The sequence below is a fragment of the Neopelma chrysocephalum genome, unplaced genomic scaffold (genome assembly GCF_003984885.1).
Source record: "Neopelma chrysocephalum unplaced genomic scaffold, ASM398488v2 Primary Assembly neopelma1_128, whole genome shotgun sequence".
In the NCBI taxonomy this organism is placed as follows: Eukaryota; Metazoa; Chordata; class Aves; order Passeriformes; family Pipridae; genus Neopelma; species Neopelma chrysocephalum.
The window spans coordinates 1,346,886-1,374,763 of NW_020897790.1; the positions used below are offsets into that span (position 1 = coordinate 1,346,886).

The following is a 27,878-nucleotide window of genomic DNA, read 5'->3' on the forward strand; positions in this document are numbered from 1 at the left end:
CGGCCGGAACCGCCGCGGGGGCTCGCACGCGCCTCCCGCGGGGTATCTCCCCCCGCGCCGCCACCCGAGCGGCCCCATGGCCTTCAACTTCGGCGCGACGGCGGGAGCCGGGGCCACCAACCCGAGCGGTGAGCGCAGGGGGAGCGGGGCGGGGCGGGGTCGGGAGGGGCGGGGGGAGCCGGGCGGCGGGCAGCGCGCGCCCCCCCTCCGGCCAATGGGAACCGCGGCGCGTGCCCCTCGGCCAATGAGATCCCTGGCCCGCTCAGCGGCCCGCGCGTGCCCCCCCGCCAATAAGGAACGGCCGCCGGCAGCACGTGCGCCCCCGGCTTTGAGAACCGCACGTGCCCCGCGCGCGATAGGAACCGCGCGTGCCCCGCGCGCGCCCCCCCGCCAATGGGAACTGCAGCCGCCTCAGAGCCCACGCGCACCCCCCTTCCAATGGGAACCGCGGTGGCGGCCCGCGCGTGCCCCCCCCGCCAATAGGAACGGCGGTCACCTCAGAGCCCTCACGCGCCCCCCCGCCAATGGGAACCGTGGCCGCCTCAGAGCCCTCACGCGCCCCCCCCCAATGGGAACGGCGGTGGCGGCCGGCGTGCGCCCCCCGGCCAATTGGCTGCGCGGTCCCCACACGGCCACCCCTCAGTGCCCCACCCCGGCCACGACGGGACTCGCGAGTCGGTCCCGGGGCGCCCGTGACGAGGCCGTGCGGGCCACTCCGGGCAGCCCTTTGCTTCCAGTGACGTTATTGCTTGGATGAGGTGCCCTGGGAAGTTCGCTTTGGGGCAAGGTAAAACACGGCTTTTAACTTGTAAAGGAAGAAAGACCTTTTTTCCCCTCTTATTTTGTCGCTGTCAGTCGCGGTGAAGTGTAAGCCTGAGCCTTCCTTACACTCACTTGGTAAAATAAATCATTGCTGGCTCCTAGTAGACCATCTGAGCAAGTCCTTTGGGCAGGTCCCACGTTCACTGCAGCTAACCTGAATGTTACTGTGTGATTTCCCACTCCGAGTGTTTCACACACTCTTTCTGACCCCATCTGAAAGTGAAGAATAACCTTGTGCTGTTTGTACACCGTGACAAGGTTTATTACACACACAGCCCAATATCAGAGGGAATTCTGGGGTCGCAGCCCAGGTCTTCCCACTGTCTGTGCAGCATGAACCTGTTCCAGCTGCACCCTGGGCACACTGAGATGGGATGCAGAAGGTAATTCACCAGCAAGGCTGGGGTGGGCAGATTTTGGGATGTAACTCGGATAAGTCCACCCTGGAATAACTGAGGCATGTGTAGTGCCTCAGCTGCTGGAGGTGTGTTTTCATACTTCCAGCAGCGATGTGTGGAGCTTTTAACTGTCCTCCTTGTGTCCAATAAATAATACCTTACTCTTGTTTTTAACTGTGCCTGTCTGGTCCACGGGAATGTAAAAATGTTTCAGGTTTTCCCTACTGCCTTTTACTCAGAAGAACTAATGTTGCCTTGCTCTTTTTCTGCTTCCCACTCGTCAGGATTTGGTGGGCTTGAAACTGCAAACTCCACTGCCAGTGGGTTTAATTTTGGGGGTTTCGGATTAACTGCTAATCCCGCGGTGAATTTTAATATTGGGAATTTCGGTGTTTCCACTACCTCAACTCCACCGTTCAATTTTGGTAACAGTCTGGCAAGTGCAGGTAGATAATGCGGAAATACTTGTTCTGTGGTAAATGTTCCTAGCAGGGGTCCAAGAATTACATCCCTAACTGGGAATCTGGGACAGTACTAATCTTCATATCCAGTGAAGACTGGGGAGAAAAGCTCTGGAAGTGGAGTGGGTCTGAGATCCATAGGCTTGTAGGGGTTTTGCCTGTTAAATTCTGAAGGAATAGCTTTTAAAGGAAAAACAACTCTGTACCAAATACTCAGTCTCTGAAATGGGAATGAATTGGGGTCACCCACCAGTCTGAAATTGGGCCTCAGTCAGAGCCAAACGGCGCCGTCAGGTCTCCATTCAGATCCAGGCGATTCCGAACAACCCCAGAGCTGCTCCCTGTGCCACGTTTCCTGACATGAGATTCTTGGACTGCTGCAGTCATGTTTTCATCTTCCCCCTGTGTTCTCATTGGCCTTGCGTTGGCTGTCATGAATGCACCACACCCCAGCAGTTTCTGTGGAGAAACAAATTGTATACGACCGGCACAAAAGCGCAGCCCAGCCCTGACCTGTTCCCCAAATGCTGCCGAGCATCCCAAAACCTCCCCGGCTCTCCGGAGGGAAGCTCGGTGCTCTGGGAAGGGCCCTCGGTGTCATGGGTGTGCTGGGTGGTGGTTGAGAATACCCTTTGTGGCCCCATATAGAACCAGGTGATGTAATTTCACCTTAAATCTTTCCCATTTTGTATAAAAACGCTGGGCTGGATGGATTTCTAATGCTTTTGCTCATGTGGAATTATCCCAGGGATCCCGTTGCCGCTGCTCGTATAGGAATTCCATCCATTCCACAGTGCCATCTCTCCCTGTGTCAGCGACTGTCACCTGCTGTGTGCACTCCAGGGACCTGGTTTTGTTTGGGTTTATTTGCTGGGGGCACTCTTGGGCTGTATTTCTTTGGCTGAATTTGAGCTGCTCCAAAAGAGAACTTGGGCACTTAATTTGGTTTCCCAATTTGCACTCTCAGATCCCTTTCAAAGAAAGGATGACTAAAGAGTACAAAACCACCCAGAGATTGTGTCATCTGCTGGTGCTCCTGACAGGGTGTTTTACTCACTGGTAGGACAGAAATATGGATGTTAGAGGGAACAACTTCTTAAGACCACTGGCATTAATATGACTGCTGAACAGAAATAAAATGTGATTGCACGTCAGCCTTGTTTTAAGCTTTTTAACTTGACTGTGTACAGGAGGACTGTAGTAGATTTAAAGAACCTTTTTTTTTTTGGCATAGGCATGTGAGTTAGCAGTGGCAGCATCTTTTTGACAAATCCTTTGTAACACAGTGTCTTTCTTCATTTGAACATGTGTAAAACCAGGCAGACACAGAGAGAACTTGGTTTCCTGGGCTGTCAGCACTCCACAGGCTACACCTTGGGCCAGCGCTGCATTGGCACCACTGGAACTCAGGCCCTCCCTTAGGCCCTCTGCTGCTGCCCATTGACTGCTTTTCCTGAAAATCTGTGGGAGGCTGATTGCTTTTGCATCCATCTTCCTATACTAGTGGTTGAATCTCTGAATGAGGTTTAATGGGGAAGATGATAGGGAAGCTAGGCTTAAAGAAGAAAGGACCTTCTAGAATTTTACCTGTGAATTTTCCCTGTAAGCACCATGACCGTGGACACGCTAGCCTCAGGCTGTGATTTATTTCAAAGGGTTAGCAGTGTTTGAAAAGTTTACAAAACATCAGGTTGTTTATTTAACACCCAGCAGTGACATTGAGCAGAGGTATTCCTGGGAATGAATGTAAGCAATACTACGATTAGTTGTGTCTGTCACAAGGGAAAGCACATCCTGCTGGTAAAGGAACAGGATGTCAGTTGACAGCTGCCTTTTTGTTTACTCTCTTGACACACCACACAAGTTCTGGCTTTCTGGTCCGTGTTTTCTCCCCCATTTCCTCAGACAACAAGCTCGATCCCCCAGACCGTTGTGAAGCACATGCTTGTGACATGTCCCATCCATGTGTCAGACCTGTTCTCATCACACCCCACAGTGCGGTCGCTCGTGGTGCTGTGTCTGCTCCGCTCCGTGAGCCTCTGCCTGACTCCTGCTCTTTGTTTGGCAGGAGCATTTGGGGGGTTTGGCACCACCACCACCACTGCAGCACCAGCGTTCAGCTTCTCTGCTCCCACCAACACGGGCACCGGCGGTAAGAGAGTCTGACCTGTTGGCTTTAGAACAACCCACGAGTGCTTTGGATTGCACAGGCACTATCCTCCTCTTCTCTCAAAAATCCTCTGCTTTTCCCCCCAGGACTCTTCGGTGCCACCCAGAACAAAGGCTTTGGATTTGGCACTAGTTTTGGCACAGGAACTGGAACTGGCTTGGGTAGTGGGTTGGGAACTGGGCTAGGCTTTGGAGGCTTCGGAACCCAGCAGCAGCAGACCAGTGAGTATGGCCTTCTCTGCACTTACCCCTCTCTTTGCAGGGAGACTGTCACAGTTACTCAGGTAGTGGGACAGAAGTGTACTGTAAAAGGAGGCTGTTACCCACCTCCTGATTGAGGGAGACTCCTTCACAAATTTGGCATTTGAAGTGCCTACACTTGCAGCACTTGCCTTTTTCGTAACTAACTTTACTAGAGCTCAAGCGAGTTCCTGAGCTTCTGACAATATGTACCCCTGTGGTTTAGTGGTGGTAGAAATCGTAGTTACGAAATTGATGTTGCAGTCACAGCATTACTAGAAAGGGGAGGAAAACAGCATTTAAAACTCACATGTTTAAATGTGAGTTGGATAATGAGCTGCTGCAGGCTCTGAGTCTGCTGAGTTTGTAACAACCAACCTGCCCTTCAGGTTTAGATATTGAAGGTGCCAGATGATGCTGTGGGTCAGTACAGACCTCTTGTTAAAGAATAAATAAAAAATAATTTTGTTCTAACTCAGCATTCAAGAACTAACATTGTAGTTGAAGATTAGGAGGAAAAAAAAATTATTTATTTATTCTGTGCTTTTATTCTGCTTCTCAGAATGTGAAGTGGTGCCAATGATAGGCAGATGATAGGTGATAGTAAGTGAGTCTGGCTTGGTTGGTCAAGGAATTCATTTGGATTTTCCATCCACCACAGCGTTAGGGAGCGGGTTGTTCAGCCAGCCTGCCCAGACGCCCGCCCAGTCCAACCAGCTCATCAATACAGCCAGTGCCCTGTCGGCTCCGACGCTCCTGGGGGATGAGAGGGATGCCATCCTGGCCAAGTGGAATCAGCTGCAGGCCTTCTGGGGAACGGGCAAAGGGTACTTCAACAACAACATTGCTCCCGTGGAGTTCACACAGGAAAACCCCTTCTGCAGATTTAAGGTAAGGAGTTGTACAGCTGCCCACAAAGGGCTCTGACACCCTTATTCTGTTTGCTGAGTCTGAGCGTCTCATGGGTGTTAAATCAGATTTTGTTACTGGTAAGAGTATTCTGAAACAGTGTTTTTCCAGGTAATCCACACAGCTCTGGTGCATGCTTATTAAAAGGTTCAAAGATGCTGGAAATCTGGGTGGTGTGGAGGGACTAGATCATGAGCCCAGATGTGGATCATAAAAGTAACATTTTCTGATAGCATTCAGGTTAGTGTGTGTGTCACTGGAGCAAGTCTCGGGAAATGAATTTTAATGTGTATTTGTGGAAGTGATGGTATGACAGAAACCATGTAAAATAACTGTGTTAAAATAACCCTCTATGAACCTGGCCTATGCCAGGTTTAAAGTCCACCAGCCTTCAGACTTGTGCCTTTTTCCCTCCCATGCTCACACTGTATGAGCTCACGTGCTCCGTTCCCTGTCTGAAATCGTCAGCAGTTCTCCTGTGGACAGAGAGTACGGGGCTCTTCATCCTCCACCAATCCCGCCCCCGCTGACTGCCTTGCTAAGCCTCAGGCCTGGCAGGGATTTGGGGCAGGTGTGGAGATACCCTCCTTCCCCAAGCTGATTCTTACTTTGAGACCTGAATGTAGGTTAATACTTCATTAAGTCTAGTTTTGATTATGCACATCGTGAGACTTGTAAAAAATTTTTGCAGCAACCAAGTGCCTGCCTAACAAATGTTTGGCTTGTGTTGCATCGCCTTATTCAGTGTTACCTTGGATATTTTGTTGGCAGTGCACCTGGAAGCTTACTTTATTGTAAGTTGTTCTCTGAAATTGCTTTAAAGGCTTTGAAAAATTGCCAAGTGTAAGTTGTGTCATGGAAACTCAGTTATTTTAGAGTTTTATTTACCAAAAAGAGTGGTTTTCGTTTTAGACAATGCCACATACTAGGTTCACTCTTGTACCTATGACTTGAGTGTTTCTAATGCTGCTATGAATTCATATACCTTAAGTGAAACACTGAAAAATCCCATCTATGCCAGCAATGGAAGATGCCTAAGTAAAATAGGGAGAAGTTGGTGGCACAGGGATAGGAACAAAGCATCATAAGCTAGTTTGGTTATTGCCTCTGAAAGCGTCAGGCACCTGATAAGAATGAGGCATTACCTGGAGGGTTTCACAGGCATTCAAGGAATCCACTTGTACACACTTCCAGATCTAGGGCAGATGAAAAGCGCACAGCTCTTAGCCAAGAAAAGTGTGCTTCTAAAGTACGTGTTACAGGCTGCTGTTTGTAGGACCACAATTAAGTAAATAAAATGCCATAGTTTGAAAATATTTTGTTGCATAAAAAATCATGAGGGATTTATTATGAGCAGAGGAGTGATGTGCTTAAAACCAAATTCTTCCCTGGCTGTCACTGTTGTGCTCTATGACAGGATGGCTGATTCTGTGAGGCTCACTGTGGCAGGGGATTACTCACTGCTGACAAAACCAGGCTCTGGAGCATGTCCCCAACTTGTTTCTCTCTTCAGCTGAACTTGCAGGAGGGGAAAGGTGCAGGTCACCCACCCACATACAGTGTCAGGGCCTCAAAAAACCCCCACTGTCCACCCTGTCACCTGTGGTATGTTGGTGTAACAGCTCATAGGCAAGAGGAGATGAAAGCTGCCACTCTGCTTCTGCTTGTAATGAGGTCTGGTCCTCTGGTTCCTTTTGCAATTTGGGAAAAGGGTAAATTTTAAAATGTTCCTGATTTGCTGTCAGCTCTGCAGAACTCCCAATCCATAGGTTTTTCTATAAGATGGGAAATCGCTACTTAGGAACTTTTTGTAAAAATCCAAACTGTTTCAAAAGCTGCTCTACTGATATTTGTGTGAGAGAATGATTTAGAGAAGGACTGATTTTATGTTTCTGCTGCTCTGAGTATGTTGTAAGTTAAATTTTGAACCAATTGCTCTAGTCAGAGGGGTCTAGCCTGTCCCCTTCATGCCACATTGGATATGCTTTTGCTGAGTAATATATCCTCATTTTTCATTTGTTCCTTTGCAGGCTGTGGGTTACAGTCTAATGCCCAACAACAAGGATGAAGATGGCCTCGTGGTTTTGGTGTTTAACAGAAAAGAAGCAGATATTCGAAGCCAGCAGCAGCAGCTCGTGGAGTCACTACACAAAATTCTGGGGGGAAACCAGACCCTCACTGTCAACATCGAAGGGGTTAAAACGATGCCAGATGACCAGTATGTGAACTTCCCATAGTTCTGCCTTTTTATCCAGTACTGCATGTTGGAGAGGGTTGGTGTTTAAGTGTATTGCCTCCCCTTCTCCTTGATTTTGGATCTGTTCATCCTGAGTTCGATTCGTATCTCTCACTCCTTCATATTGCTTTTTATTAAGGCATTAAACCTTTCCAGAGGTTTAGGTTATTCTCAGTGTAATACTAGTGTCACCATATAATGTAATGGTATGCACAGCTTTCCTCTCTCTGCCTCGCTGTGTTAAACCCTGCAGTTACTGGTACTTCACATCTCAGTGAGCTAAAAGGAGTTAAGAGCCAGCCAGGAGAAGTAGTCAGTTGGATTTTGGGCTGGTTTTGTTGTGTTAGTTCCTGCATGCTGCTGCCCCTTTCCTGACATTCCACACTTTGCCTTGCTCAGGACAGAGGTGATCATTTACGTTGTGGAGCGCTCACCCAACGGCACCTCGAGGAGAGTTCCTGCCACCACCCTCTACGCCCACTTCGAACAAGCCAACATCAAGTCGTCCCTGCAGCAGCTGGGGGTCAGCCTCTCCATGGCCAGGACAGAGCTGTCCCCAGCACAGGTCAAGCAGCTCCTGCAGAACCCTCCTGCCGGTACGTGGGCTCAGCTTTTTGGGCTCTGGGGTAAATGCAGGTGTCAGCCCGCTGGAAAACACCTTCGAAAGCTACAAGAGCTACACACAGTGCACATACAGCTTTGTGTATTATGCCATTTCATAAGATAACTTATCTTTACGTCTATAGCTTTAATATATGTCTGTGTTTAAGATATGAAAAGCTATGAAATTAGGATTGCAAAAGAACTGAGCCTACTCCTGCAGAAAAATCAGAGCTAGTTCCTACTGGGATTACTTTGCCAACTGGTTTTGGGTTTTGATCACTTATTTACTGATTTTTTAATATTTGGCTTTTTTACACAACTTGAAAAGGACAGATGACCCAAGTGTGGAATACAGTGGAAACAGTAGGAATTTCTCCCTTTAATGTATGAATTAGATGATGGGATCACCTATGGTTGTTCTTTCCCCTGCCTTCAAACAAACAGGAGTATATGACAGCCTCTGGGACTGAACTTACTGCTACAGCTCAGGAATGGGACTTTTAAGAACTACCCTCATTTAATTAACCTTAATTTGTGTAACAGTTCAGCATAGTTCATAGGGTTTGTGTATGCCACAGCAATTTTTCCTGCTTAAGAGCTGTAAAATGAGAAAGCTATTCAGATTTATCCATACTAAAAAATTCCTTTGTTTGTTTTTTCCAGGTGTTGATCCTATTATATGGGAACAAGCCAAAGTTGATAATCCTGATCCTGACAAGTAAGTCCAATAGTCTGAGTACTGCAACAAAACTTGGAAAGGGGAGAAAGATAATAACTGCATAGTACCCTCCAGGTAACCTTCAAGAAGCATATTAGAGAAGAACTTGGTCAAGTGTTGATCTCCTTGCAAACACTGAAGATTACTAGAAGTGCCTTTGTTAATCACTTTACCCATTTAGGTGCTTAGGAGCTGTCAGGATAAAGAGCCACTCACATGACTCAGAGCTGTGGTGTCCTCCATGGCATGCACTAGTTATTGTGACTCATATTTTGCAACCATTATGGTTTTTTCCCCTCTTCTTGCAGTTGAAGGTGATGCACCTTTGTACCCTCAGTAGCTACAGATTATTTGGGCTGATTTCTTTACAACAAAGGACTGGGTTGTTGGGAATAGTGAGGATACTAGAGCTTAGCAAAAGAAGATATTTTTATTTATTAGCTTACAAAAGGCCATGATTATCTGTATATGATTATCTTCATATTAGACTCTATTCATAATTATTAATTTATACCACATGTCCAGTAAAAAAAAAAATGTGTTGCAAGAAACATTTGTGTTCTTGTAGGCTTATTCCTGTGCCAATGGTGGGTTTCAAGGAACTGTTGAGAAGATTGAAGGTCCAAGATCAGATGACCAAGCAGCATCAAACTCGATTAGATGTAAGGTTGCTCATCTTTATCATGACTGCTTGCTACTACTGAAGGATGTGCTATTAAAATAAACCTCCCCCTCTGCCTCCTGTGTGTTGAAAACTGAAACCAGAACCATATTCTTAATGTATTTCTTAAATATATCTTTTGCCCAAAAGGGAGCAGCATGGTTTTGCTTTTGTTTCAGGTTCAAGCTTGCTGTGTTGTTAGAGTAAATTAGACTAGCTCAATGAAGGTATACTGGTATGGACTCTAATTAGGCAACCAGTTTTCCAATGCCTTCTGAAAATCCCAGTTGCAGATGGAAATAAATACAAAGCAGAATAGCTGAGGTAGCAGAATGCTTTCTCAAAGCATCTATGGCAAGGACACAAAGTTGCTGGGCTGTGAAACTCCCCATTTCAAATCAGGAGTGACGTGTTCTGTTATCACAAACTTCTCTGACTTCCAACTGCCTCCATGTCCTCTGCAGATAATATCAGAAGATATCAGTGAGCTGCAAAAAAACCAAACGACAACTATGGCAAAAATTGCACAATACAAAAGGAAGCTGATGGCACTTTCTCACAGAACATTACAGGTAACAGGGGTAGCGTAAATAGCTCCTTTGACACACAGTCTAGTGCCAGAGAGGGCAGGAGGACCTGTGCCAGCTTATGCAGAACCAGTGTTGAAAAGGAAGTTCTGACTTCAGCTAAATGGTGTTCATTTAAGTACCAGGCAGAGCTGTTGGGAAAAACTTCAGGTCCGCGGTACTCGGGAACCTTCTCTCTCCCTTCTCAGGGCAGGTCTGTGGCTTCTGGGTGTCTCAGAGCAGCAGACTAAGTGACAGAAAAGTCCAATGAAACCCATGCTGGAAGAAGGGCAAAAAGACATATGAATGGAGTGGTGGGGAAACAGATGGGACAAGTCTTCTCTAATGAACCTAGTAAGGTTTCTTTTATAGGTGTTAATAAAGCAAGAGATCCAAAGGAAAAGTGGTTATGCCATCCAAGCAGATGAGGAGCAGCTCCGTGTACAGCTGGATACAATTCAGTGTGAACTTAATGCACCAACACAGTTCAAGGTAGGTAGTTAATAGAACTCTGCTACTCTTTTCTTACTAAAAAAAAGTTAGTTTTCCAAACCACGCATGTATGTTTGTTGTGGAAAGCTGTCAGCAGTCCAGCAGAGTACCAAGAGTCGCATTGTGCACATTGCTGCATGACCGATAAGTACTTAAGTATTTTTGAGTTCTTGGAAGTATTGGAGTCACGTGCCCTTTGTACATCTTCCCAAACATTTAAAAATGGAATGAGCAGCCATGGTTCCAGTCCTGGTGACTCAAGGAACAGCACATGCTGGAGCTCTGGCAGATGTTTGATTGAAGCCTGTTTCTCCTGCAGGGCAGACTGAATGAGCTCATGTCCCAGATCAGGATGCAGAACCACTTTGGAGCAGTGCGAGCTGAAGAGCGCTACTACATAGATGCAGACCTCTTAAGGGAAATCAAGCAAGTAAGTATGACTGGGTAGAATCCTCTTTGAACTTCATTTAAGCCAGATACACACTTGACTGTACCTAGAATGCCATATTCTTGGAATTGTTTGATGAAGTCCTTTTTGCTGTTCTCAGTGCCAGTGCATCAATGTTATACAAAACCACTCTATGGAGTTCAGCTTTTAGCACAGAAAATGCTGTTATTCCTTCTTCCAAGAAATTATGCCAGGCTTCTCTGTGTGCCAGGGGCACCAGTCATGACACCTTTGGGAAATATTACTTACGGTGTGCAAAGTTGGGCTGTGCTCACACTGTTTTTTTTAACTACCTGCAGCACCTGAAGCAGCAGCAGGAAGGGCTCAGTCACCTAATCAGCATTATCAAGGATGACTTGGAGGACATCAAGCTAATAGAACATGGGCTGAACGAGAGCATTCCCATCAGAGGAGGAGTCTTCAGTTGACTGGATGCTGCTGGGCTTACACAGAACACATTAGTCAAGTTCATGGTTCACCTTCCAAGGCTAAAACTGTTGAGGTAAAATAAAACATATCTTGTAGGAGCAATGGTATTTTGGCTGTTACCTTTAGAATTAGCAAAGCCTCTTCTAAGCTTTTAAAATTGACCTTTGGAAGGTTTATATTTTGTAAAGCTGTATATGCTTTAACAAAAGAAGGAAAACTGAATCTGTTCAGATACTGGTTTACTATAAAACTATATGTACTATTGTACATTTTTTCTTTTTTTCTCTCCTTTTTTTACAACAGCACTGTCCTAGAAATGCACTGCTGAGGGGATTGCTTCACTTGTGACTTGGTTTGTGGAAAGCTTAGCCCCGTTCTGTGTTTCTGTTAAAACAATCAAGTAACATTGTGTAAACAGTTAAGTTAAATCATTACAGGGATGTTAGTTGCCGTAACTATGTTGGTCCCTGCAATACCAGTAGTTTACTGGGGCAAGCTGCAGGAACTTGTTTCCAGTTTCTGTTCTTCCTTTGGACTGCACAGATCTGAAGGTCATGTTTTTATCACTTTACATATGTGAATTATACAGAGCTTTGGTGCCCCTCTAAGTAACAGAATGTCTGGACATTGTCTTCTGCCTTTTTTTAATTGCTCAAGAGTAATAAATTCAGTCTGACTTTGTAATAACTGGTGTGTGATGTTGGCTCTCGGTTACATCAGTGATGCTGCTCACAGCTCCAGGGAAGTGCACTTCACTCTGCTCCAAGCACTGCAAGTCATGGGCACAGAGATGGCACCTGATGGCACAGAGCTGCTGGCAGCCTCAGTCCCCAAACCAAGATACAGAGCCATCTCCCTTACACCCTGCCTGGTAGCAAGTGCTGCAGGGCAGGTACCTACTCCATGCAATGGAGAGCAGTTTTTAACACCCCCATTAAAAAATTCACTGATAATAACTGAAACAAAAGAACTTGTGTTACCTGCAGTAAGAGTTTGTACAGCAGAAACAGAGGAAAAAATAATTTTGTCCATTAGCCACCAAAACAAAATAAATCCCATTCATAAAATTTGATAGATGGAAAAACAAAAATACAGCCTAAGCATGCTGCAGCATGTATAGTCATGAGAGAGTGTTTGTGGAAGCCTAGTTTCATTACAACTGAAAAAAAGTGGGAAAAGGATTAGTTTGCTTTTGAAAGCACAGTTCCAATTAATAGAACATCTCCACTGTGCAATACAGGCTCTAACATGGGCTCTTTAAAGAAATCAAATGACACTAAAATTCTCTTTTTCAGGGGCTGGGGTAGTAGTGTTAAGTGAATTCTTCTGCCATGGTTCCCCTGCTAGTCTGACTGTGCTGCATGTTTGAGATACTTTTTTTTTTTGCTTTGTAAGCTTTTCAACCTCCCCCCCCCACTTCACTCTACTTAAGCTACAGTTGTACCATGCTCTGAAAATATCATGAATGTGAAGGACAGGCTCCCTAACAGGGAGCACTTCCCTCGGTTTTGAAAAAGTAAATTACCTCAATCACTTTCTTAAACAAGACCCTCTGCTACAGACAGTGTTGCACTTCGGATGTGTTTTTTTTTTCTTCACAGTGTTGCTCCACTGCACTTATTTAGTTGCTTCAAACTTGTGGAACAAGCTTACCACAGCAAAGGAACACCAGCAGAAGTAGGTGTCATCACTGTTGCTCACAGAGCTCACAAGCTAGGGAAAACAAGAACAGCCAAGAAACAGCAGTCTAGAAAAAACTGTTTATTAAAAGGAAACCCCTGATCACACAGGTGCTACCTTGTTAAAACCAAGTAATACCTTTACTTCCATTTTACTACTTTTGGATAGACCTGTAACTAAGATAGAAAGTTGCATCTTCCCTTTGCACAGTCATTTCTACTTAAAATATAGCTTCTTGTACAAATGGTCAGAATTGCAGGGCATGTATTTTGCCTGTTGCTTCTCCCTAATGGGTCACAGCTGCTGGTCTCTGCTTGGGGTACGCGCCTTCCCTTTCCCCACTCAGCATCCGCAGGCACTCTGCAGTTGGGTGGGACACAGTCCCGGCTGCTCAGACATGAAGGCATTGGATGTGGCAGCCCCGTGTGGGCTCTCACGCCTGGCACTGCCTGACAAGGCGAAAGGCCTCCAGGAACTCGTTAAAGTCAATGTTCCCATCCTTATTGAAATCGATGCTGCGAACCAAGTCATTGATGCCATCATCCGTGAGCTCAATGTTCATGTGGGAGCTGAACAGCTTCCAGGTCTGCTGGAATTCTTCAAACGAGATAAGACCTGTGGAGAAGCATTTCATATGCTGCAACTCCATCTTCTAGTGTTCAGAACACTGACTAAAACACAACTTAAAGTAGCAAGGAGACATAATACAAATTGTGAGAACAACAGGCAAAGACTATTTTTTCTTTCCCAAAGTAATTTGATGGAGATTACTACTTGAAAGCAGGTAACACTCCAGATCCCAATTACACTGCATTACTGTCACTGCACTCATTACAATTTTTCTGCTGAACTCCTACAGAAAAAAGAATTATTAATTCTCTAGCTGGATTGCACACACTTGAAAACACATCCTGTTTGTGGAAACAGGCAATGACATTTCAGAAGCTTGGGAGGGAGCAGAAGGATCCAAGCCTTAAACAGTTAAATAAAAACACCTTTGTATGTACTAAAGGGAGCCCCAAAGTAGAAGGGAACACAAGGCAGTCACCAACACCCCCTGCACACCTGCTTACCTGAATGGTCCTTGTCTATGATCCTGAATATTGTCTCCAAGTTGGATCTGTTCCGGTAAATGACTTCCAGCAGGCTTGACTGGATGTGCTGAAAGAAAACATGATCAGACTCACTCTACCCTTCTGACAGCCCTCTGTCCTGAGTGGTTACTGCACACCCCCCCATAAACACAAACATTTCTTGCTCTCAAGAATGTGCCAGCAGTGTGTGATAACTGGACCCTCCATGCAACTGCAGTACAGACCATCAGCAGCCTGTCCCTTCTGAACAGCTCTTTTCCAGGCTGTGACCATTGCAGAGCTGGATTTGCTGTGTGTAATTAAGAAACCACAACTCAGAGTGAAACACAGTTTCCCCACCTGAAAGCCTGCATCCAAAGCTACCTCTTGGTAGTCCTTACCTCTTGGCTGCGCTGCTCCATGGCCAGGTCATCCAGCCAGGATTTGTATTCCAGCATGCCATCCTCCGTGCTGCGCACCAGCTGCGGTCTCAGCATTCGCCAGGGCAGGCCCAGGCGCAGGACTGACTCCACTGCCATTGCCCAGTTGCTCAGTGTGATCCTTCCTGGAGGAAAAGAGACATGGAGACTTCTGGGACACTGGCAGCTGAAAGCACATGAAGTGAGGGGGTCTCCCAACCAGCCACTCACTCAACTTTGTCACTTCAACCTTGCCCTACCAGGGAATTAGCTCACACATCCCTCAGCTCAGCTGTACCTGTGTTGTCCTCATCGTAGGCCTTGAACGCGCTGATGAGGGCGGAGGTGTGAGCAAAGAGCTTTTCCCGCAGAGCTCGGAAGGCAGACTCCTCTACTCTGCTGATTCTGGAGGATGCAGAACAGAGAGAAGCATGTGAAGGACTTGCAAGAGAAGCTGCACCTTCCCAGTCCTCTGGCTTGTCTGTGGGTTTCCTAGACCCTCACACAACTGCTCTGCACAGCTACAGCTGCATTTCTGCTCATGGCAAGGCACTGCATGCCCAGGGCCCAGTTCCCCACAGCTGATACAGCAAATCCCCATGTCAATATGTGAAGTAATAAAGCAGAAGGGAACTTCAAAGGTTAAAAGTTAAAAGCTGACTTTGGAAAAAAAAACCTGAAAATCAATCTGTAAAAAAAAAAAATCCCCTTGGGATCTTGTAACACTCCCTCCTCAACCCTTGAGGAGCCTCCCTCTAACTTCTGCACAAGGTTTGAATCCTCCTCGAGGGCTATTATTTAGAAAATCAAGCTGTGGAAGTTCAGCTCCAGAATCAAACTTTGTCAAAGCCCACAAAGTTTTCTCTTCTGGAATTTTGACTTGAATCCAGAGCAACCAGAACACCTTGCCTTTGGGTCATAGTGAGCATATGGGCCGACTTGTTTGCTTGATACTGAACAAAGTGGGGGACGAGGTCCGGTCCCAGCTTCACATAGGCTCCCCTGTTGCTGCCAATCTCATAGTAGTTTGAGGCTGAAAATATGGTCAGCACCTAATCCCAAAAAAGAGAGGCACTTACAGTCAGTACATGCATCCTGTAATATATATGTACATGTAAACAATACATGTGATCCCATCCAAAATCCAGACTGTGAACACATCATGTTTTATGTGGAAAAGGGAGAGTGAGGTTGCAGCTGGCCTGGAAGCCTTACACATGCAAGCTCCACAAGGGCAGCACAGATCTCATGGACCTGTCCACATGTTGGGCTTGTGATTTCACTGTGGTCTCCCAACAAACCCACTGCCTGAAGTAAGAAAGTGCCCCTGATGAAGTCATTGAAGTGACAACACCAAGTCGTCTGAGAGCAGAGCTAGGCTGCAGCAGTTCATTAACACCTTTTGTATGCCATCTTCAGGAACAGCTGCACTAAGTAGGGGCCATGGTACGAGTGGGTTCACAACCTTCCCTGCTGCCCCACACGAGGACATCCTCTACCTGCACAGCCATGTCCCCAGCAGAGCAGAGCAGAACAGAACAGAGCATGTCCCCAGACAGCCCTAAGGGTTGGAAACACTTCAATAACTACCAATAAGGCTGTTCAGTGGTGTTTCATGTACTTAAAGCCCCATTGGAAGAAACTCAGAGTTGAGAGAAGCCACTCCTACAGCAACCCTACCCTGGAAGGATGGAGACACAAGCCATCCCCCTCACACCGACCTTCCGGCTGTGACAGAACTCGTAGCCCTCTTGTTTGCACTCATGGGAGCGGATGAGGAACTGCAAGTTGTACTTCTCAAGGATCTTCTCTGTCACATCAGGCCCAAAGTAGCAGCCGCCACCTCGCACCTTGTTTGCTCTGCAGCCCTCCTGAGGCATGGGGTCACTCCAGAGAATGTCTAAGATCTGCAAGGATTGGAAGAGTTCACAGAATGAAGTGTGCCCACAGCAGATATCACCTGTCAGGGTTTACTAGGCAAATATAGCTCAGTCTCTGAATCCTTGCCTGCACTGCTGCAGTTACCATAGTGCAGAGGAGCAGACATGTTTCCTGCATTCCAGCTGAGCTGTCACAGACCTGGGCCACCTTAGAGATGACAATATTACTGGCCTGAAGCTACAGGCACACCCAAAGTGCCTGGGGAAAGAGAGGTGTCCAAAAATCAGATCTGATACAAGCTTAGTCTTTGCTGCCTCTAAGATGTCCAAGAGCCTTGCTTGTCCTTCTCCATCCCAAAGCACAAGTCCCAGGACAAGAACACCCACCAGATTCTGAGGGCACGAGCAGGCTTAGTATTAAACTCCTTTGTTCTCTACCCAGGACATTCCGCAGCCTCCAGAAATGCAAGTGCTGACTCAGTAACCATTGTCTGGATTAAAGTTTAATCTCTTTAACCCCGACCTCAATAGACAGCTTTACACTGAAAAGATGTGCAGCACTACAATGTCTTATGTAATGTGAAATAAGTACCCATGGTTACAGAGCACGCAGAGGAGAATTACAGACAAGAAAACCAAGGAAACCAAGTCCCCAAGGAGGTAGCACAGGTACCTAATAAAATATCCCCAGGCAGCAGAGATCACCACATGCTCACAGTACAGCCCTTACTGGCCATTTAGCGCAGAAGGATCAACTGCTGCAAGAAGTACCCACAGCCCACCAAGCTCAGGGCCCCACAGACTCCTCACCTGCTGCCACTCCTCCTGATGAGGCTGGCATGGCTCATCCCCATGCTTCAGGGAGACCACGCTGGAGTAGGTGAGCTCCTCTGGCTCCGACTCGCTGATGTCCACCAGCTGGCGGCACGTGTCGATTTGCTCCTGCACCGTCTGCCGGATCCACCTGGAGAACTCCAGCCTGTTGGCCGTGCTGGGAGCCTGGGCTGGCTGGGGCTGCAGAGATAGCCTGGGAGCTGCCTCGTTCCCTGCTGCATCAGCCTCAGATTTGCTCTCCCCGTTTATGTCCTGCATTTCCACTTTTCTATTTGACTCCTTCCTTTTCTTCATTCTTAATACAGAAATAAACTGAAAGAAATGAGAGAAATGGAGCTGATCACACCGCTTGGAAACCCACAGCTCCAGCTGTATCATCTTCCATTGGCTGACCAAGTGACCCAAACCTCCAAGCCCCAATTTCCTTTGCTGCCATCAACTGCTAATTAACTATAGGAGATATTAGCACCTCTTGGATGTGCCATTCTGGGTTTACAGCTGGGCCCCATACCCATCAGATCTCTTTATGGACTCCATGCTGCTCAGACAGCACAAAAGGGAGAGCACAGGGATTTAATCTGCAATGGAACTACGCTGCAGAACAAAGGATGGGAAGAAGGAAATAAAACCTACTTTGTCCCTTTGAATTTTCTCAAGCATGTCCAGGTCAGTGGTGTCAGAGATGCCCCCATGTAGAATAAGGACTTTCTCATCAATCAGGGTGGCCAGGGGCAGCCAGCAGAAGACATTTTGGAACATCCTTAAGATTTTCTTCCCATGCACCTGGGAGGGCAGGTGGAAAGGAAAAGATGAAGCATCCACTCTTCAAAAGTCTCACACATAAAGGAGACACAAACATATGCCTACCTTGTATTTCTGCATCACTTCCTTGGTGAAGCCATAGCTAAAGGAACAGGAGAAAGGCAGTTGAGTGGGATGTCACACAACCCTTGACATGGTGCTCAGCCCCACACAGAACCCGTACCGTAAGTTGACCATGTGGTCCTCGTGGTTCCCACGGTTGAGGTGAACCTCCTTTGGATAGATCAACAGGAAGGTAAAGAGGATGATGAGGATCTCAAGGGACTGTTTGCCTCTGTCTACAAAGTCTCCGTTGAACACATAGGACTTGGAAGGGGAAGGAAGGCCATTCTGTAAAAGCAAGGAACAGGTGGATGTTACAAGGGAGGCCTCCCCGTGGTCTCCATATGCCTCCCCCCCAGCTGCACAGTCTGTCACTCCCGTCCCAGGTTACCTTATACAATACACATCCTGACTTAGCTTTATCCTGTAGGGCCCCTGTGCCAAAAGCAGTGGAAGTTGGAAGTCAGCAAAGGTTGCCATTGGTATCAGCACTCAAAAAATGCCCTCTGGCACTTCCAAAATGGACATGGATATCAGATTTCCAAGTCACCAAGGGAATAAGCTAGCTGCTGCTTTATGAAGCCTTTTAAAACTAATTAAACTGACCTGGAGAACTGGACATGAAGGGCCCCATTTTGCAAACACTTCTCAGCATGACCCATGCGATACCTCTCGCAATGCCTGGCCAGCCTCACTCTCCAAATTCGGTGCCTACCTTATAAAATATGAGGAACAAGTCATCCAGCTGGCCATGCAAGTCTCCTAAGAGGCACAAAGACAAGTCAGTGTGTTTACCTTGAACTTAAAAAGACACTAATAACTAACTTCCTATGAAATATATCCTTTATAAGTTAACAACCATTGAAACACTTTGGGAAGTGCAAAGTCCAAGTTTCCTTACACTAAGGCAATGTGCCTGGAGGAAAAGGACATGATGTAAGGTTTGAGCTGAAGCCTCAAAAGGACAGCTAAAAACATACACCAGCTGCTGAACAGTGACTTAGAAATTTTGTTTATCTCTTGCAGTGACAACATGGCACAAGATTGTTATTTTGTATGCAAAGCTTTCTCCCACATAATGACAATCTTAACTAAATTCTCATTTAACATGATACTGGAGAGAGAAAGGTTTGTTTTCCAGAAGCTGACTGCATGCAGAAGTTTTGAGGCCAGTCCTCGACTGGGACAGTTTCTGTGATTTAGTAAAACTTCTCCAAGTTTGGGGTGACAGAACAAAGACAACCCAGGTATTTCAGACAGACAGTTGCCTCTCAGTGCATCACACGTCTTCCTTACAGACAGCATTTGTGTTTCATGTTCCATGTCAAATACAGAGGAGGGCATTGTGCTCTCCCTACCATTCCATGCCTTTCCCACCGCTCCCACGTGAGCATCCCACAGCCTCTGACGTACCACACACAGTGACCTCCTCGCTGTAGCAGGTGGAGACATGGCTGATGTTTGGCAGCTGCTTGAGGTGCTTCCTGGTCTCATGCAGAAGGTTTAAGACATAGCGAGCGTGGAGCTGCTACTGGGAGAAAGCCAAGGGATTAAAGCAGGAAATCAGTGGCCTCTGAGCAGCACTGCGGCTCTGTCTGCAAAGGCCCCACCAGGACAGTGGTGGGAGAAACTCGCCCTGAGAAATTCCACAGAAATTCCAGCCCAGTATCACAGGTAAGAGGCTGCTCCTCTAGATCCTTCTTAGTTTTTCCACATTAAACCAAGCCATGAGTTTCCATGTGTCCTGCAGAAATATATTTGCTCAAAGCCAAGGTGTAAGCATTTAATATAGTCAGGACGCAAGACATTTGGTTTGGGAATTGGTTTTTTTTGGAGAAGGGATGTTTTGGCCTATTTTGCAGTTCAGCACCTTGACTGAAGATGGCAGCAGAACACCGCAGTTGTACGAGGGATTGTTTTGTTAGTGCTGCTGAAGTGGTACTGGACTTCCTCAAAGACCTCACGATTTACATTTTAAATGCAAGTCAAAGTTGTGTGGCACAAAACATTTTAATTGGCTGTTTCCATCTGGGCCACGCTATGCTTTTTTACAAATACAAAAATTTCAACAAAAAATGAGGAAAAGATTCAACATGAGCTGTTGTGGATTTCTTCCTTTAGAAATAAAATTCAGGTTGATACTGGTACATGCCCCCATTTAAAGTTTTCAGTTTTGTCAGAATTGCTTTCAGAAAGAAAAACATTCCCATGGCAGTGGAAAATATCATATCATTTCCATCTCCCTCTGTTTAACAGCCTGCCAGCTCATTACACTCCAGTCAGTTTAAATTGTTGGGAAGGCTAAAACCAAGTTATCTATCCTACACCCCCACCGAGAAGAGGAAAGCGTAATTCCTGTTGGGATCCTTACTTGTTTCTGTTTGAAAGCTTCCAGCAAGGCAGTTGCATGGTGAGGAAGGAGTGGGAAAGAGAGATGGGGTCCAGTGTAGGAGTCTGGCACCTCTATGGATTCATAGTCACAGTATTTTTCCAGCTCTGCCTCTTTGTAGCTTTCTCCACTTATGAACATGCGACTGATAAAATCCCCTGGATGGCAGACCAGGGAGTTTAATTGATTTTTTTCCAAAGAGAGAGACAAGAAAAAGTTGATTAGTTCAAGGTACCATTCTAGTAATGTTCAGAGAAAAGCTGTTTGGTTCAGCTGCAATTCAGCCCCCACAAAGCCTGAGTCCCCATTTGAAACCGCTACACAATTTGCAGTGAGGGAAAGGCTATAGGGACAAAATTTCTCTGCCTATGTGTCAGGCAAGATGGATTCTTGCTTCAGAAATGGCCTCTGCAAAGCCCTGCTTAGCAGGAATCATGAGACCCCACCTGCATCCAGCTCTGGATGTTTCACAGGGAAACTTACTCTCTTTGCTGCTGCTTGGTGTGAACTGCTCCATGAGGTAACTGAAGAAGTTGTGAAGCTGCAAGAGAGAGAGTCCATCATTCATCCTGGAATTAAATTCTGCAGAGTTGCAACTTAGCATGATTATCTTTCTGAAACTGTTATGACTGCCCTTCTAATGTTGTCTGGTACGTAAAACAAATCACGCTCTACCAATGCAAGTTTGGAATACCTTGTGATGAAGGTATTCCAAAAAAATAGTAGCTTTACCTGCAGCCAAACAGGCACAAATACAGCTACAAGCCCTCCCTTCTCCTTACCTGACAGCAAGGCGGCCATCTAAGAAAATCTCTCATAACTTCAGGTTTCATCAGACACAAGCAGGCAGGGATTCAAACAGGGGAGCATGAAACCCAGCCTTTAGCCCACTGAAGCACTTATGGGGTTACCAGCCAGCAGACAGAACCAAGCAAGCCTGTGGCACAGGAAACACCTTGCTATGTGTTTCCCTCCTTCCTTGGCACCATACCTTGATCTGGTCCTGCTCACAGGCATACTCAATGGATTGGAAGATTCTCCAGGTGCAGCGGCGGCGCATCTCCAGCCGAGCAACATAGCGCCGATACCACTGCTGGATCAAAACAGCTGCCTTGAAAGCTGGGGGACAAACAGAACTCAGCTGAGGTACCCTGTTACTGCTCCTTCCCCAGTCCTGAAAACTGTAAAGCAACCTCCCTTTTTCAGGAAAAGTCCTCACTAATTGTATTATGACGCCCAAATATTAAGGGTAATAAATCATCCACTTTTCAACACATCACAAGAGGTTGACCTGATCCTGCCTGACCAGAGACCTCTGAAGCACTCCTAGCCACCACTGCTGGCTTCTCAGCACCTCCATTAACAGCTTAAAGATCCAAACACATTCTTCAGTATTAATAGACAGTTCCTTTCCATCTCCCTTGATCATCTTCATGTCCATCTTAGAGTCTCTGGGTGCCAAGGCTTCAAGAAATCAGAAATTTGACCTGGGCCACACAAAGAGATGGGAGGAAATAAGACACCAAGTCCCCTTCCAGAGCCTTAGAAATACAGGGTTTGTCTACCTCTCTTTATGCCAGATAAATACCTCAGCTTTTGCAGTTCTGGAAGAACTTGAGGGAACCTATTGTAGCATAAATGTTAACATACCATTACCTCACAATAAAGACTAAATTACCACCCACAGTGAAAAAAAGGGAAACACAGCTTTGGCCACTTAAGGAATGAGACAGCAGGAATTTCCAGCTGCCTGTTTGTGGTTCAATCCATCACCAGCACCAGGCACTTCTTTCAGAATGACAGCTGTTTGCCCTGATCTTTGCAACATAATCATTCCTCTGCATTTCCCCACTTCCAGTGTTTCATTAAAAGATTATTTCAGTTAAGGCGTGTGCATATTTAGATTCAAGTACACTGGTACAGTTTCCCATTTCTTTTTTCAAGTTCTGCCACAGAACTTTATGTACCTCTAGAAACACTTCCATCCTCCCTAACTGGCCTTGACACCACTTGCACCAGCTCTGCTACTTGGCATTTCTCTTCTGATTACACTGTGTCCCTTCCCGTTTCTTTCTGGATCCCTACCCTTGAGCCCTGTGCTTAAAACATTTTCTAACAATGCTTCTCCATCATCTTGAAATGAGGGTGGGAGGGATGGCTACTCTAACCACAGGCTGGCCCTGAAATCTAGTGGAAACAACTGAGTTAGGCAGCTAGCCCTGCTGCAGGTGGTTTATTCCCTTGGCATTATGGTTTGTGAGAGGGCCCTGTCACATTCACCAAAGCAGAGACAGCAATGCAGAGTGCAGGGGGAAAAAAACTTGATTAAGGAAATCCCCCACCCCTACCCAAAAGGCTGCTCCAGGCTTGCAAGAGACAAAGAGATCATATTAATTCAATTAGCTTGTATTAGTTACATAACATAAACCACCCTTCATGTACTCCAGCAGGAAACAGTGACCTCTCCCTAGAGAAGATATCCTGATGGCTTACATATTGAAAATAATAATCCTTTTAAATATGGTTCTGTTTCAGCACTGGGAATTGCAGAGCACAAGAAGAAAAGTGTTACAGCTGCTGTGCAGCAGGGAACTGAATCACAGTGAAGTCGTGGGCAAGAAGGTAAGACTTGGCCAGTTATTCAAGTATAACTTCTGTATTCTGTGCCTGAGCCTTCCCTCATGTTGAGCAAATGCTTACTGGTCTACTGGGCTTGGAAAGAAATTGCTAGTGGTGACTCCACACATGCCAATCAAAACCAGATCCTTTGAAACAGAAAAAATAGAACTTAGGGAAGACACATTATCAAGTGCACATATATCACCATCCACAGCAGATGGGCAAGGCACTGTTTTTTTATTCTGCTTTTACATAGACTGACTCTGCAATACCTGCAAGGGCAGTTATTCTAATTTACCAGCTTACCTGGGTGAGTTTCACCTGGCAGGGTTTGCAGCAGTTTAGATAAAACTAATCAGAAAGGGAGAGAAAGATTAATCCACATTTTATGAAGGTCCAAGCCATGTATCATGATAAGCTCCTGAAAGCATGCCAAAATACGCACTCAAGCCAAAATATGAACACTTGTGTAAGCAGCATAGCTCACACATCAGCTTACAGGAGGGATTCCCCATCCCCTTCTTCACTCAAGGGCAGGGCCAGTTTAACAGCTCTGCTGGCTACACTTTCCATAAGGAACAGCCCCTGGACCTGGTACAGGTAAGACAGGATGACACCTGGCACATTGCATGTGGGTGTAAAGTCCTAAGCAGCTCCTCATCTGCAGATCACCAGATCTGAAGGACTGAGAACCAAAGGTAAGAAATTCAGAGAGGTTTTACTGCCATGGTAAACTGTTGCTGAAGTATCAGATGTAATGCAGGGTTTCAAATAAATAACTAGTTTTATGTTACGCTATGTTATCTGAAAACAACCCTGACCTTAGGAAAGTCCATGGTTCTCTGGTGGTATGGGTGATAGACAAGCCTAACTTAAAAGGTGGAGTTTTTCAACAAACAAAAAAATACAAAGTCAGTGTATCCCTACTTTCTTCATTTCTAAACACAATCCCCCTTTTCTTTTCAAAGCACTTGCAAACAGTTTGCCCCATCCTGATGTTCTGCCAATGCCTGATACAAACAATAAAGAAATGAAAGTTTATTTTTAACGCTTCCCTATGTGTAAAATCCCCTTCAAACTCCCTTTGTTCCACAGCAGATCTAGGCACACACACACAAAATTGGTGCTGTCACACAGAAGGTTTCATACAAATTGATCGTTACAGCTTTGAGAGCCATTAACAGGTTAAGATCATTAGCAGAGATTAAGAGCATTGTGCTGATATAATTAGAAAAAAAGCACACTTTGCTTTTCAGCTTTTTGTAGCCACACCATCTCACCTTCTTTAGAGCCAGATTTATTTTGGCTTTGTTAATGCTTCTGCTTTACTAGTCCTGCACCACTAACAGCTTTGGAAAACAGCCCAGGAGAATGAGCAGGTCGGCACGTCTGTCTCACTGCCAGCACACGACAACACACGCTTTGGCCAGCAAGTCATTAGGTCATTAGGTGTCAGTTCTAACTGCTGCTTGTTATCTGGTCAGGTTTAGGTTGATTTTAATCTAATCCTGGCCTAAATAGCTGCTGTTTTCTGAAGCCTGTTGGTCTTCTGCTGAGAGTCCTTGTCACAGGATCCTGAAACACAGAACCTCACCTCAGTGCTATCAGGAAAACCAGGTAACCCAGCACACGAACACATCCACCGCACCCTCCGTAAAACACACACAGCAAACAGGAAAAGATGACTTCTCAAAGAATCACTCACCATTTTCAGACTTCTGCAGGGAGTACTTGTAATTGACATTTACAGAACTACCAGATCCCATGTTCTCCAACCAATGCTCCAGTGTTGCAGACTGGCCCAGTGTCACCAAAACCACCGGAGAGAGGCAGCAAACACCATTCGGTCAGAATCAAAACAGCTGCAACATGTCCCACAGTGCTGAGAATCTACAATTAAATATATTAACACTTAAGATCAATGATCAGATGGCCTCTCATGCTCAATTACCACTACCAGGTTTTTACCCAGCTACTTGGGTGTCTTTCAGATGATCCAAAATGAGGATTTCTGTCTCACTCTTTCCAATTTCAAGTCAGCTATATAAATAGGAACCAGTTCAGCACCTTTCCTACTTGCATATCTAGATACTGTGACTATATGGCAGATGTATAAAAAGTTTTTCAGTACTGATCAGGAACTATAAAAGCCATGAAGTTGATTGATTTCCAGTCAGTATGTGCAGACAAATATTCATGCATGTAGTCACCTGTGAAGGATAACTCATTATGAGGGATGAACACACACAGTATTTAATCTTATTATCTGTGCAGTACCACAGCTGGAGGGTAGATAAGTCTAAAACAACAATTACCTATCATAAGAAAATAATCAGCTTTGTTAAACACTGCTTTCCTTTTCCTCATGTATATACTACAGTGTAGGAGCACATTATGCCATTGCTTGCCAGTATAAAAGGGCAGGACAGCCAGACTTTGGTAACTGGAAGGAAGCTCTGGTCAGAGCAAACAGATCCTATTTCCAGATCAGGTCAAATTCTGAAGTATCTCACTTTGAGGACAACCAGAATGCCATTCACAGGCACCTTTCCTCTGGTAAAAAACCCAGTCACACACTACTGCCAAAGCAGCCCCAGGCTGTATTGCAAAATGCTTAGATTTTTAATCTAACCCAGAATTTGCGGGGGGAGAAAGCTGAGAAATGGAAAGAAGGAAATAAACACCTGTAAAAATGTTAGGCCTGGTGCTTGCAGGAGACCACAGCTCAGAGGGTTTTGAGGAGTCAGGACAAAGCAACTACAGAGGTGCTTCTCCCCAGCAGAGAGAAAAGTCCTCCTTTCCTCACCTCCTGTAATCCTTGTGCCTCCTTCAATCTCCTTCCACCTACCCCACATCTCTCCTTCCAAAATAGCTCCCATCCACACAAATACTGATCACAGGAGCGTGTCCGGTGTTGCATAAGGTGAGCACGTGCCATGTTGGCTCAGGAAGGTGAGCCCTGCTCAGCCACACTGGAGCATGGCAAGGTTCCAGGGCAGAGCAAGTGCTGCAATTCTCTCCCTTGCCCTGGATGCCCAGTTGTACCATGGCATCTTCACAGTAACTGGGTAATGCAACAGGAAGGTACAAAGTAATGCTCTTATTTTATTCTAACACCATTTAATATCAGTGTCAGAAATGGCCTGAAATCACTGCTGAATTATATCCAACTTCATCTGGTGCTTTACAGCCTTTATGCTTAATTAATGCAGGTGCTCTGACAACTTTTCAGGTTAACTATTCCAAGGGACAATTGCATACAAAATCAGGATCCCTAACACTTAAGGGGCTCTTATTTGTAACCTCCTGTGCCAGCTTCAAGGGGAGGAGGTGGCTTCGGCTTTTGGAAGAGATGAGTACCTTTAAAGATACCCTTAAAAATGCAAAAAAGTCCTTTTTCAGGAACTAGAACACTTCCAGATGATTTTTGAAAAACAGAGAACAGATTTGAAGCAAACACTTAAGTACAGGGTTTGGTACTTTGCTTTAAGAATGCGTTCAGAGGTACTGCCTGTCTGTTTTGTTGAAATGGGACTTTGGAATTAAGATTACCTTTGGAAACACAGAATAAAGTTTTCCCTCATTTCCTTCCTAATCTGCAAAGCAAAGACATTTGTTATTCAGGCAGCCCTACTTGAAACAAATTTTGGCCATCCATCCCAGGAAATGGCTTAGTATTACTGTGCTCTAGGAGCACCTGTGGAGTACCAGCATAGGCAACAGCACCTACCTGTTTATCCTATGAACAGGTTTATCAACAGGTCCCTCCCAAGCAGCTCCTGGAGCTGTGAACTCTTTCAAGTTTATTACCCTCAAATTTTTGTGAGGACCACAGCCCAAAGAGTGCACAGCAGTAAACCAGAATTCAGTGAAATCAAACCTGTTCCAGAGGTGGGAGGAGTGAGAAAAAAATCCACCAGTCCAACTGCTCAGCACCTCTGATTCTTCCTCATCCACCCAACAGTGAGGTGCACCCTTCCCTTCCTAAGGAAAGGCACAACCTGGAAGACTTGAAGTTCAACAGCAGCATCAGCTCAAATACAGGCTGTCCTAAACAGCCAGGTGAGACAACATGATGCATCGAGGGAATGACCAGCCACTGACTGCTCCTTCCTCTCCATGCTCTTGGCCACCATTCAGGGTCTCAGTAGGGAAGTGGTCACGGACACGTAGGGAAGATGTTCCCTGTTCACCAGAGGTAATATTCCACAGGCAGGAGAAACACAAAAGCCAGGCTCCAGAAACTTCACGAGCCATTGGATACCACTTCTTGGAAGTCTTGAAACGCAAGCTGCTGACTTGCTTAATTACAGTCTCTAATACCACAAAACTCAGGAAAACTCACGTAAATCCATTTGGGTCAAGCACCCCAAAACAGGAACAACAAAAACCTAAGTCAGCTTCCTGCCTTAGCACAAATATTATTCTAACTTCTTCATAACAAAAACAAGTGACAGCATTAACTAAATCCTACATACTCTGAGCCTGTGCACATTGCAGATCTGTGCAGAACTGGGTGCCTGACCCACAGGCCAGGAACACCACAGCTAACAGGAATCCTACTCTGAAACATGGCTCCTAGGAAAAGTGACACTGCATGGATCATACACAACAGGAGCCCCACTAACCTGCCCATTTTATAGACAGTCCAGTAGCTGAGGGAACAGATGAGCAGAACATGGAAGACAAACTTACTGAGAGTTTAACAGGGAAAAACCTGAAAGACACTGGAGCAAAAGTTTCGCTGAAAGAAAAACAGCAACAGTTTAAGAGCTACAGATTAATTGATAAAATAACCCAATACTTCTCCCAAGAAAGCAAATCTCAGGTAGCACTAGGGAAAGTGATAATCCTGCCTTGCTCCCAAGAGTAAATACTTATGTATGGCCCATGTGTACATTGGGTTCAGCACATCTTGTAGCTGGAAAGGAGATGGTGAAGCTTGTTTTATTTTTATACATACACCCA

The 27,878-nt window shown here is 45.7% G+C and overlaps 2 protein-coding genes across 6 annotated transcripts; one reads left to right on the plus strand and one right to left on the minus strand.

The window, feature by feature from the left end:
- NUP54 (nucleoporin 54) lies at positions 1-22,913 on the plus strand. 5 transcript variants are annotated; one of them, XM_027698486.1, is made up of 13 exons: positions 1-128; positions 1,505-1,666; positions 3,750-3,833; positions 3,938-4,072; positions 4,752-4,981; positions 7,030-7,217; positions 7,635-7,831; positions 8,502-8,556; positions 9,125-9,218; positions 9,682-9,789; positions 10,156-10,275; positions 10,595-10,705; positions 11,023-11,836. In XM_027698486.1, the coding sequence occupies exons 1-13, from the start codon at positions 77-79 to the stop codon at positions 11,149-11,151; spliced, it is 1,665 nt and encodes a 554-aa protein (XP_027554287.1). In that variant the 5' UTR covers positions 1-76; the 3' UTR covers positions 11,152-11,836. The 5 variants fall into 5 exon arrangements, 3 of the variants coding, with proteins under 3 accessions (XP_027554287.1, XP_027554286.1, XP_027554288.1); XR_003536700.1 differs by lacking the exon at positions 1,505-1,666 and adding an exon at positions 22,827-22,913 and having other exon boundaries at positions 4-128; positions 11,023-11,225; XR_003536701.1 differs by lacking the exons at positions 1-128; positions 1,505-1,666 and adding exons at positions 652-787; positions 22,827-22,913 and having other exon boundaries at positions 11,023-11,225.
- Positions 11,830-27,850, minus strand: PPEF2 (protein phosphatase with EF-hand domain 2). The gene is made up of 17 exons (XM_027698469.1): positions 27,539-27,850; positions 24,616-24,800; positions 21,283-21,410; positions 20,775-20,832; positions 20,274-20,449; positions 19,316-19,430; positions 18,618-18,664; positions 18,024-18,190; positions 17,906-17,942; positions 17,672-17,821; positions 17,015-17,350; positions 16,046-16,231; positions 15,234-15,376; positions 14,623-14,729; positions 14,307-14,470; positions 13,906-13,993; positions 11,830-13,447 (listed from the first exon to the last, which is right to left on the minus strand). Exons 2-17 carry the CDS (start codon positions 24,674-24,676, stop codon positions 13,266-13,268), a joined length of 2,145 nt encoding a protein of 714 aa, XP_027554270.1. The 5' UTR covers positions 24,677-24,800; positions 27,539-27,850; the 3' UTR covers positions 11,830-13,265.
- Between the last annotated feature and the right edge of the window lie 28 nt (positions 27,851-27,878).

Excerpts from the sequence above, each read along its gene's own strand:
- PPEF2 (XM_027698469.1), bottom strand. The coding sequence starts at position 24,676 with ATGGGATCTGGTAGTTCTGTAAATGTCAATTACAAGTACTCCCTGCAG. Across the intron at positions 20,450-20,774 it reads ACCAAGCAGCAGCAAAGAGA|GGGATTTTATCAGTCGCATG; the intron begins GTAAGTTTCCCT and ends TCTGCCATCCAG. Across the intron at positions 14,471-14,622 it reads CTACGATGAGGACAACACAG|GAAGGATCACACTGAGCAAC; the intron begins GTACAGCTGAGC and ends CTTTTCCTCCAG.
- NUP54 (XM_027698487.1), top strand. The coding sequence starts at position 1,426 with ATGTTTCAGGTTTTCCCTACTGCCTTTTACTCAGAAGAACTAATGTTG. Across the intron at positions 7,832-8,501 it reads CCTGCAGAACCCTCCTGCCG|GTGTTGATCCTATTATATGG; the intron begins GTACGTGGGCTC and ends TGTTTTTTCCAG. Across the intron at positions 8,557-9,124 it reads GATAATCCTGATCCTGACAA|GCTTATTCCTGTGCCAATGG; the intron begins GTAAGTCCAATA and ends GTGTTCTTGTAG.